The sequence below is a fragment of the Megalops cyprinoides genome, chromosome 9 (genome assembly GCF_013368585.1).
Source record: "Megalops cyprinoides isolate fMegCyp1 chromosome 9, fMegCyp1.pri, whole genome shotgun sequence".
NCBI lineage: Eukaryota > Metazoa > Chordata > Actinopteri > Elopiformes > Megalopidae > Megalops > Megalops cyprinoides.
In genome coordinates, this window is record NC_050591.1 from 32750719 (window position 1) to 32762643 (window position 11925).

The window sequence follows — 11925 nt, forward strand, 5'->3', positions numbered from 1 at the left end:
AAAATAAATTTGAACTGACCGTCAGGAGTTTCCACCGGACGTTCCTCCAAAAGGATTACACGCATAATTCGCGAGACAAAAAAATATTTCTTAATGTAGTTGTAATATTTAACCTAAATATTCTTCTCCGGTATGTACTTATCGGAAATGAATACTTTCTACATTATCATTGAACTGATTATTGCTGTTCTGTCCATCGCCGGCAATGTGTTGGTGTGCTTGGCTGTTGCCACCAATGCTACGCTGAAAAACGCCACGAACTATTTTTTGGTGTCCTTGGCAGTGGCTGATATACTGGTCGGCTGTTTAGCCATCCCGTTTGCCATCACCATCAGCATTGGTATTAAGTCGGACTTCTACGGTTGCCTTTTCCTAGCCTGTTTTGTTCTGGTGCTGACCCAGAGCTCAATATTTAGCCTCCTCGCAGTAGCCGTTGACAGGTACTTGGCCGTAAATATTCCCCTCAGGTAAGTGTATATTTTCGTGTTCTTTTCCCCCCACGGCTGAGTATGTTTTCATTTGAACCCATTAATAGGTTACATATTTACGCACATTCAAAGTTTTTCCTTGAACGCGCTCAGCTGCAAATTTGAATTTGCCCAAATAGACAAATTGGGAACAGTGTTGGTCTTGTTGATAGACTCATGATTCCATTTGACCTGTAAGTCTAACTCAAGCATGTAAATTGGGAGTGTTTGAACACGAGGATGGTAGAAGACTTGAATAATAATAATAATAATAATAATAATAATATAAACAATCAACAAAATGCATTTCAGCCATCAATTATGTTGGGAAATAAGAGCTATAATACAGCACACGACATGTTTGTATTATCACATGCTGTCTTAAAGGAAGATCAGAATAGCACACAACAGCTCACCACAAATGAACGATATCTCAGTACAATCTAGGGTTTAAAAGTGCAAATATGCCTTAGTGGTTATCTCAACAGGGGAAATATGTATGTGCACCAGCCATCCCAAAATGTGAAGGAGCCCTGCCAATGACCAATTTATTTCTCATGAAAAACACATTACAAAAGGGGATTCTCTCCAGAGGTCTCTTGTGTTTATTTATTTGGGCCTGCATTTAGGGTGAAGAGTTTCTGATAACATAAAGGGCAATTTATGTGTATATATGTCCAAATCAAGGATTGTTTGCTCTTTAAAAAGCATGCAGGAACAGTTTTACAGCAAAATGTGCAGTTTGTCCTTGCCAATCTTACAGTGCGCAGTTAACACGAAGCGCCACTTTAACCCTGCTGATTACATAACCATCAGAGGTGTTTGGGGAGTCTTCACATAATGGGACATTGATTTATATTCATGGGAACTTATTTTTCCAAGGTGAATGAGTGGTTTTACAGTCCTCCCCAGTAGCCTAACTCACATTCCAAATTTTTGGTCTGTAAATGTCCGACATGTATGGTTAGAGCATGAAAGGTTAAAAATGAAGCATAGCATGTGGTTTTCTGTCAATGAACGGTGCTCCGAAGTTCAACAGTTACTTCCCATGTGCAAATTGCGGCGCACATTCTTTGAGCAAACAGTTGAATTATTAATGAATATCTTGATTACAGGATACGGATTCTGCATCTTATAGTGGTATTGATTCATTCCACAGGTCCCTTTATCCAGGGTGATTAACAGAATATTCTGACACGGAAGTGCACAATACAAAACAGAGTGATTAGGTGTGAGAACAGAGACAATGGCATTCAGTTACTGACTTATTTTGTCTAATTAAAATCTAAGTAATCACAGATCTTAATCATACAGCACAAATAAGCTGTCGTCAGCCCAGTGTGGTCCTAGTAGATATATTCTATATTTCCATAAGATGTTCAGCACCCACAAACCTTCCATCCCTCATCTAGGAGGCTCTGGTTGGCAATGGAAGGTTGCAGTACTTGTCTGTGTTGCTGCGGAAGCTATGGACTTTATCTTTTATACCACACCCCCTTCAAGAATGTTCATGATGGATCAACAAATCAGAATCCTTACAGCTTTAACAGTCACAGAGGCAGAACTTAAACTGAGGCACGCTGAGCTGTATATCTGGTCAATGTATAGACTGTTAGTGGTGCCATTGTCAGCTGTCTCGGTCAAATTTTATCACCTCAGGACAGATCTGTGTTAAGAGGAACCCAGGCATAGCATAAAGGTGAGGAGTCCTGTAAAAAAAACACCATTGAAGATGGGTAGTTCTCTAATGCAGATTATGGGTAGCCCATTTATCCACTGAGAGGCCAGAGACAAGATGAAAGAGAGTTACCCCTTTCTGTCAGTTGGGGCAGTGTGGGCAGTTGTGGGGAAAGAGAACAGGAGTATATCGCTATTGATATACTTTTGATTGGAGGGTTGTGAAAGGATTGGAAAACGTACCACACTATATACCAGTTCCAGTGTTTTAAAGGAGACGTGGACTCTGAATGTGGTCCAGGTGAGAGAGGCCTAGAGCAGTTGTTCGAGCATGGAGGAGGGGCTGGTGAGAAGTGTTAGTTGGTAGTCAGTGTTGCACATGAAAAATCTACAGGTGTGTGTCACCGCTAGAGCAACACCAATGCCATCTTCGTGGCTAAAGGGGAAGGCAACTGAGCAAGCTGTCTTGTGCATTTTTTACTCTTACACTTGTAAAATTATGCACTTTCAGTGACCATTCTAAGTGCTCAGCTGCTTAAGATGCTGCAGGTGGTCAGTATGGTCTCTTCCGTTTTACACTGGTGAGAAAGACGGCTGCATTGTGTGGGAGACCCGTTGGTTCTGCCCTTTGACTGGCGTGACTGAACATCCTCTCTTTGAGAGAACTGTATGGCTTTGTCAAACTAAATATGCAGGTCTGCACACAATGCCTTCTATGGTTGTGCGGATACAGGTGCATTAAATCACCATGCTCATAATTAATTCAACATAAAACATTTGTCCTCAAATTTGCATGTGAAAAGCAATTCACATGACAAAACATGGTATAAATTATTCATCCTAATGACTCAGAATAATAAGTTGAGCATGAGCATACAGAAATGCAGGAGAGCGCATTATTAGACATCATTTTATGTGTGCGATAAGACTTCATTGTGCATGATGATGACATGTTACAAAGATATTCAAACCAAAAGTCTTCTGAATGATATTTGTGTAATGTGCAACAAGATATTTGGCTTTAACTCATGGGTGCATTGACATGGCAGAGCCTGTGTGTAGTCTATAAATAGAGGACGTGCCACATAGGAAAGTATTAAAAATCCTCTCGTACGAGGTTCACAAACTACAATCCATACTGTAACCCTGTAATAGGTCAGTTAATTTACACATCACTGGCTAGGGACGGTGTCCTTTTTCCAACATCTGTTCATCTTTCTTGCCATGCAACAATACACAGTGCCAGTGATGCTATCGATGCTTCTTTGGCCTTTCAAGGTTTTCAAGGTAACCAGGTGGAAACAGAAAAAAAACAGCAGGGATCATGAGATCAGGAATTAGCCAGAGACATGCCAATATGCTGTTATCAAGACAGGATTAGTCTATTTAACCCTGTCACTGGCTACTGAGAAAAGCCCAGAAGCCTCTTTAAAGAGCTTTACTTATCAGTTAAAAACAAAAAAACACAAACCCATGCAGAAGCTTAAAATGAAATTGCCCTGAATATCTCTTGAATAAGGAGCTTTGTCATGTCTGGAGTTTGGACAGAACAAGGTCATCCAGTCTCAAATCTGCTTCCCCCTCACCTTACCAGGTACAAGGAGATAGTGACAGGCAGGCGAGCCCGGGAGATCATCGCCCTCCTGTGGATCCTGTCCCTTGCCATCGGCCTCATCCCGTTCCTGGGGTGGAACGAGAAGCAGTCGGCGCACTGCGTCCATGGAAACGCGAGCGGCGCGCGGAACGCGAGCGCCGGTGCCCGGAGCTGCCAGATGAACTGCTACTTCGAGAGCGTGGTGGACATGCACTACATGGTCTACGTCAACTTCTTCGGCTGCGTGCTGCCGCCACTGCTCATCATGCTGGTCATCTACGCCAAGATCTTTGCCGTGGCGCGGCAGCAGCTGCACCGCATCAAGCAGAAATGTCCGGACAGCGGCAGCGGCGGGGGCGGCGGCGGGAGCGGGGCCGGGTCCCACAGCTTGCTGCAGCGCGAGATCCGCGCCGCCAAGTCGCTGTCCATCATCGTGGGCCTGTTCGCCCTCTGCTGGCTGCCCGTACACGTGCTCAACTGCCTGACGGTCTTCTACAGCCGGCTGCACAAGCCACCCTCTGTCATGTACCTGGCCATCGTCCTGTCCCACGCCAACTCGGTGGTCAACCCCATCATCTACGCCTACCGCATCCAGGACTTCCGGAACACCTTCCGCCGGATCCTCTCCAGGCGGCTCCTGTGCCGGGCGGTCGACCGGGACTTCAGCTCCAGCAGCAGCTCGCACAGCAAGGACCCGACCAGCTGCACCACCACTGTAGATCCCATACTGTAGGGTTTTTATACCATTTTATTTGAATTATCTTGTTTTCGAATGCCAGCCCGCTTGAGAAACACTTCTAGAACAATGAGATGTGATGTGCAATTTAAATTATATGTCGAGAGGGTGATGCCTCCAGTGTACTTTCTGAAGGGTTGGCCTGACTGTTTTTGTGCATTTTTCCTTTTTTAGGTTATTTTTCCATGAACCCTAAGCGTATACAGTGTATTTGGTGCTGCAGGTGTTCTGTGTTATAGTTGTTGTGTTCCAACTGGATATATATATATACGGTACTGTGAAGTGAAACCACGCTCCTTAGGGGATATCCTTGAATTTTTAAAAAAAATTTAAACCATGGACTTAAAGACTATTGCACTAAACCAGACATAATGCCTGTGGAAAATGGCAGCTAATACTGTACCTGACATGCCAATGTACATTAATCTTTGTATCACCCATGACTGGATCTTAATTGAGCTCCATGCCACAAAATACCACAGTCACAAACAGTGAAAAAGGAAGAAGTATTGTTTTCATCATGTCATGGGAAAGACATATCCATGAAAACATATGTGGACATATCTTACACTACCAGTAAATGTAAGTGGATTTGTAATTCAAACACTTGTGTTGACCTGTGAGGGTTTGGATAAACCATAACTTTGACTGGTCAAATTAGTAAAACAGGCTCATTCAATACCTCAGTATTTCAAAGTATGTATTATGGTTCAGTTTTTATTTTAAACTGGAGGGAAGCATATTAAACTCAATAGGTCATACTCATTATGCATACTGCATATGCACGTATCTGAAATGGCTCACATATTTTTCCAAAATGCACCTGTTATAGCCAGAATTTGGGAGAGATCACCCCCACACTTACGTCCCTTTTCCAAATCAAAATTGAAACATTTTTACCACAATCACCACTAAACCACTTTATTGAGAAAACACTGCGGACGACACTACAACTGTGTGTACCTCACACCAGTGTAAACTTGACAAGAGATAACCACTTCCTGACAAAGCAATTGATGTGCAGACAAATATTTGTTTTTATACTTGTGTGGAGTTAACATTCCAAACTACAAATGATGACATCCAATGGAACAGAAAGCCAACCTTATCGAGACTGTACAGTAAAGGACTTTACTGTACAATAAGTGTAAAATGTATGATGCATTTCCTGTAATTACTAGGTAAATTAAATAATGTAATGGAAGAGCAAAAACAACTTTAAGATGTTTGTCTGTTCCTTTGTACCATAGTGTGCTTTTTAAAATGCTTTGGTGAATTGTCTTTGTTGTGCTGTTGCATAGATACTGAACAAAGAGAACACTTGGTAGCTAACTTGTCCAGGCAACGCTGAAACAGAGAAAACATAATTAAATGAAATTACCACTCGTCAAGGACAGTCACTAAAGAAGAAGGATTTTGTCTTTTTTGGCTTTGAGCCAGTCCTGAGTATTCCTCCACTTAAAAAAAAAAGACATGTGACACAGTTCTACAAGCAACTGCTCCAGAAAATGACTTAGAGTGTAGCATATGTATGGGAGTGAAGCATAGAGAAAACTGCCCTTGCAGACTTTGATTTAGTACATATTTTCACTGTTTGCATTTGACACAGCTAGGCAAATTCCAAAGGGGGGTAGTAACCACAGTATTCTTTTATCAACAGGTTTCATTTGACACAGGTGCTTATTAGATTTGGGATTTTTAAAAATATACCCTTCCCCAAAAAGCGACATTTTGGGGCATCGTATGTTAATTCCCTGCCGGGACACTGCTGCTGTAATGTTGTGCGAGTAAACATACAGCCGCATAAATGGATAAAATTTGTAACTTATGTAAGTCACTCTGGATCAGAGTGTCCGCTACGTGATAGTAATGTTGCAGCAAGCTTATGCACACTTCCAGCGTTAAATCATGTTTCTGAGAATGAAAAGCCTGCAGTTTTCCGTTTCTGAAACTCTCCGGCTGTGTGCCCAGCATTGTGTTGCTTTTTTTAGGTCTGTGCTGCCAAACCTCCGCCCTATCCCCTCCTCTGTCCAGACACCAGCTGTGATAAGAGGGGGGCGATGGCTCCCCTCCTTCACCCCTGTCAGCATCTGTCATTTAAACTCTGACTACACCCACATCAGCCACAGTCTTTAGGAAGTGTTTCCCTGGGGAGATAGGCTTTACTGAACACTGCGTTTCAGTAAGCACACTGTTGGCACTGTGCTTACACGTATACATTCTCTGCATCTTTATACTGTCATTCATTTTCATATATATTTCTGTACGTATTAGGTATTGAAACCTTTCTTTGCTTTGTTACGGAATTTTGAAAATATTTTACCGAATACATGTGCTTTCATCAGGGTAACTGCACTACTTGTGGCATTTAGACCTCCTAAATTGACTAGCTGATAACATGTAGAGGCATTAGGATTATTCCAGATTCAGCCAACTCCTGCTTTATCTTTAGTCAAATGGGACTTTTTGCTAAGGGTAAAATTAAAAGGTACTGCTGGTGCTTTTCCGAAAAACACCTAGCTATAATTACATGTTATATTATAAAATCTGTCTGACTGACACAGTAAAAAATACTCTTTTTTGCCAGCCCTGAACAATACACATTGGTTTTGCTGTGCCAGGCATAACCCATCTAAAGATGCCTGTGTCTACAGAGGTAAATGTGTAGTTATAGGTTCACTCACCGGAGGCAATATTGGCTCCTGGTTTTAATGGGCTCATGAACAATAGATGAATTCAGTCTGCTCAGACTTACAGCATACACAGAGCTCATTTTTCATTCTTATCCTGATGGAATCAAATAAAGTAAATTATATCTTATTAAAATTTAATTCTCAAGAGGAAGGGAATAAAGCTGCTTTTTGGACCCGTTTTTGGACTTGTGTTCATACTGTATTTTGCTGTAACAACATCAAAATAAGGTGAAATCAGATGAAGGAAACTTCAGATGCAAATGTACATTTTTTCTTTAGTGCTCTTCTTTTCATGTTAACTGATTTGTGAAATATTGGGAGAATGTTCATACAGTATTGTTTCCTCGTATTCCTTCCTTATTTTTACTTCTCTGTGTTACCTTTAAAATCCAGGATAAGTGTTTGGATGGACCTACCGTGTAGTCAATGGCATAGAATGATTAAATTACAAATAAATATGCAAAAAATATATGTCTGATACTGCCTGCAGGTTTGTAGAAGGCGAGATACAGTACATTAACAGTACAGTAATGTATTAATGCCTTGTAATGTATTACTGTGTATCATATTATATTTCCACTAATATGACATGTTTGTAGCATAGACTACGTAAAGCTTATGTAGCAAATATAGTAATATTATATTTTATTCCCTTAGATGTATAGTAAACCCAGAAATATTGCACAGAATTGCCCTCTTCTGTTAAAATTATGCAACAACACCCTGGGAAGAAATCATGTTTAAAAATTGAACAATGCCTTGCCACTGCCCCCTAGAGGAGGCTGAAAGATAGTGGCTGATTTAAATTAACAACCTTTCTAGCCCATTTACTGCTATAAATACCAAAGACATTTTTCACTATTACTGACCACCAACAGAAGCCAGAACTGAAAACACTCATATATGTCTGAAACATGTAAAACACTTACATTTCCAAAAAGGCAAATATCTGAGGAGTCATTTATACACTTTCTGATGCTCCAAAAAGTCTTTAGTAAAGCAAAAAACCTCTTCAGTTGTCAGGTCCCTCATAGTACCAACATTAAGTTATTCTTATATAATTCCATGTCCTATTTTACCATTTACAAAATATCATATATTCAATGCATCATTGTGAACTGTAGGACGAGAGGAGTACCATATTTTAACAAAATGAGGTTTGTGGCATGGTTCTCACCATACCTGAACCTAATCAGTGAGGAACATTGAATAGTATTATATAGAGAAGTGTGTGAAAAGGTCAGTATCCCATATCAAATTTAAGACACCCCCAGCCTGCCAGTGTATTAATTCAAAACCACACAGTACAGCATTTAGCCAATGGGGTACTGTTTCCGCTCACCCAGAGAGTACTGGACTTTCTCACAGTCTAACGCAGTAGGCGAGTTATGATCATTCAGTAGATTGTCTGTGTAATGACAAATGAACTCACTGAAAACACTGGTGCTTTGGATGTGTCCATACTACTAACCAGTAAAATTTAAATAGCAACATTCCAGAATACAGAACACTTTTTTTCAGATATCTACTTTATGGCTTATTAAATAACATCTGAGATCTCACATAAAATACAAAAAAAAAAAAAACATTTTTGTGTCCATCTCCTAGAGCTGATGCAGTTGTTCAGCGCTGTTGGCGTATATTGGGTTTTCATACTGAAGTCCTGCTTGAAAAATAAAGCACACAAATAGAGCACCATCAAAAATGCAAACAAAACACAAGTCCTAACATACTGTGCCAGTCTATATTCATGCAACATATTAGTCCAAGACAGAAGAAGTGAGAAATTCCTTTAAAGCTGTTGTTTTTAAGACACTTTCTAAAATATTTTTTGTAATATTTACTCATACTATTTCTTTAATCATTGTGTTTTTGAAAGTCATACACTTATCTTGGTTATTTCATAAGGAAAATTACCTACTCTGCTCTTTGGGTTTCCTTCTCCAAAAGCTCGCTGTAAAGAAAATGAAAGCGACAGAGACTGGAGTAATCTCACTCACATATTTTAAGTGAACTGATTTTGCATTTTACTTTCTTGTGTCTTTCTTGCTGTTCCAAGAGCTCAAGTCACAAACAGTAACAGTACAGTAACAAACTCACTATACAAACTGTCAATGCCGAACACCCACCGCCATGCAGCACAGTGGCCATTTTGCACCAGGAACCCCAAACATCAGTTGAGAAGCAAAGCATTATTTTGGCCATTTGAAGCGGGGAATGATCAGATGGCCAGATCGACAGTTAGGCTAGGGTACCAAAGAACGCTCTTGGTGCCTCCCTGCTGACTGTGTGCCACAGAATTTTAAATAACACCCGTTTCACCTCAACTGACAGATGGCACCTCCTGAAGACCAGTGTCCCTGTCCTTGCACAGGCAGATTCTTGTTTTTTACTTATTCCAGAGGAAACACTGCCCCCTACTGTCTCGCCAATGCTAACCACCACAGCACCATTTCCCTTCAATTCTTTGGCAGGGGACGGCTATAGGGTAGTATGGCTGCACTCCACTGAGGCTCCAAAATCAAGCTAATGAAATGGTACTGGTAGCTTAAACATCCTACATCATCAGACAAGTCTGCAGTCAAATAAAGGGGCAGTATAAAGCCCAGACTTACTTTGGTTACGCCTCTTCCTCGCAGCCTCGGCCTGTTTGTTGATCTCTGCCTGATTGGCTGAAAGACATAACAGCAGGCCTGAAAACATCAGCACAGCTTGACAAAGTGGAAGCAAAGTCAAAGGGTTTTATATAAATGCCTTACCATAGTATGGTTTTCTAGTGTTCAGCTGCTCTCTGTTGCTATGGCTGGTTATTTCTGGGGGAAAAAAAATGTAATTTTGGACACTCCACATTCAAAACCTGAGGTGATATCAAATTAATATTAATCTTATTTTATCATCACTCATACCATGGCCTGCTCAATGAAAACAGTATGAATTTCTTAGTATCTTACCTAGCTGACTAGTGGGTGCAGTTTGGACAGGAGGCATATTGTTTGGATCATATACATCGTTTTCTGGAAAATCAGAATGATTCAAATAAGAAGACCAATACAGTATTAAAAGCAAATATACACAGTAAAAGGGATAAACATCCTTAGACCACGTAGGTACAGCAGATTGATAAAGGTAAAACAAAAGGAAATTTCCCCATAATGTGGGGATATAATATATGGTATTGAGACAGGAAGAGCTTGTGACTAACATCACAAAAAAAAAAAACCCTGCGTAATTACATATGAACAAAAAGCTGAACCTACCATAAACAACCTCACCACTGCTGTGCCCTGGATTGAGAGAAAAAAAATAACTTCAGTCTGACCACACGCTATACTTAACATGGCACAAGCAATGAGAAGCACACAGCTAACACAGAAATGCTGTACATTTTACCAGACTCATTGTGAAGTACTAAATAAAGCAATGTCTCATATATGCGGTCTCAACTCTCAATATACGCATTCATAAATAAACTCTGCATGCTGTTACATGCTTACATTATTATCATATGCTCTTATCCAGAACAACTTACATAGGTTACAGCTTTTTGAAATGTTATCCAGTTATAAAGCTGGATATTCACTGAAGCAACTGCGGGTTGAGTACCTTGCCCGAAGGTATGACAGCAGTGCCCCAGCGGGGAACCAAACCAGCAACCTTTGCTTGTCAAGCCATGCTCCTTACCCACTATGCTACACTGCTACTCAACACAGCTACACTACTTAGTAACAATGCACTTCAGGAAGTGTTAGAACAGCAGCAAGCAGGTGTGGACGTTGTTACTGTACCTCCCTCCTCCTGGCTAGGTCTTGCATCCTTTTCTTCACTCTCTGTGCTTTCTGGGGGCCTCACTGAGAATCCACAGAAACACACTGTTCAACTATCAAATAACATCAAATGTCACAAAACCGGTGATGGGAGACGGCTTCATGAGCTGCAAAGTGGGTGGAACTACTATGCGCTATCAGTGATTCACTGTAGTAGCTCCACCCATTGTAGTGTTCCGATAGCCTCATCTCCTACCTCCATCTACTACATGAAACATTACACAGTAACTCTGAAGGGAATTTTCTCAAAAAAGGGAAACAGGCCATCAAGGTGTGTGGTCATTTCTAACTTTGTTGAGTGTATTCTCAATACTCACAATGGATACCAAAGTTACAGCTTGTGTACTGTTAGGCAATTTTTTTGACATTTTTTAAATCATAAACTGAGGGGAATGTAGAGATTTCACCTTCATCGAGTGGTCTGGTGTTGATGTAATCTGGAGTCTCATTCATTTCTCTTCCTAAAACGGTAAAAAAAAAAAAACAGAACTTCAGTTTAATCACTTTGCAGGATAAACTGACAATAAAAAGGGTTTCTGCCAAAACATTAATATTTCCTTCTCTTAATTTATTTTTACTTTTTAAATACTTTATCTTATTTAAAAAGATAATTCAGTGATAAAAAATGATCATACATGTTAAATGTAATTTTGAATTGTATATTACTCTATAATATAGCATCTTAGAAGATAGTTTAGGAATATATGTTTGTTCATTTATATTGGATTGCACCTACCATGTGACTGTGTTGTATCTACACCCCACTCCCTTTATATATGTAAAATGTTGTTCTTTTTAAATATGAATACTCCTGATTATTTTATAGTTACTGGAATAAATGCCTACATGTTGTGGTTCTGCATTCTGAGCAGTAAGTAGGAATGTAGCATTGTTAGTTACTGAATTATATTAACTACATGAATCAGATCCTTAT

The 11925-nt window shown here is 40.2% G+C and overlaps 1 protein-coding gene and 1 long non-coding RNA gene across 2 annotated transcripts; one reads left to right on the forward strand and one right to left on the reverse strand.

Annotated features, from left to right (window-relative positions):
• The first annotated feature begins 144 nt into the window (after positions 1-144).
• LOC118783509 (adenosine receptor A2b-like) lies at positions 145-4513 on the forward strand. Its single transcript, XM_036537418.1, has 2 exons — positions 145-467; positions 3739-4513. The coding sequence occupies exons 1-2, from the start codon at positions 148-150 to the stop codon at positions 4469-4471; spliced, it is 1053 nt and encodes a 350-aa protein (XP_036393311.1). The 5' UTR covers positions 145-147; the 3' UTR covers positions 4472-4513.
• A 5413-nt stretch (positions 4514-9926) lies between these two features.
• Positions 9927-10444, reverse strand: LOC118782651. The gene is made up of 3 exons (XR_005005173.1): positions 10425-10444; positions 10119-10181; positions 9927-9980 (listed from the first exon to the last, which is right to left on the reverse strand). It is a non-coding gene; the product is annotated as an uncharacterized LOC118782651 (long non-coding RNA).
• Positions 10445-11925: the final 1481 nt, after the last annotated feature.

What these genes read in the sequence shown, in the direction of transcription:
- LOC118783509 (XM_036537418.1), top strand. Translation starts at nt 148, where the DNA reads ATGAATACTTTCTACATTATCATTGAACTGATTATTGCTGTTCTGTCC. An exon ending in GCCGTAAATATTCCCCTCAG is followed by an intron (nt 468 to 3,738) that starts GTAAGTGTATAT and finishes TCACCTTACCAG; the next exon opens with GTACAAGGAGATAGTGACAG.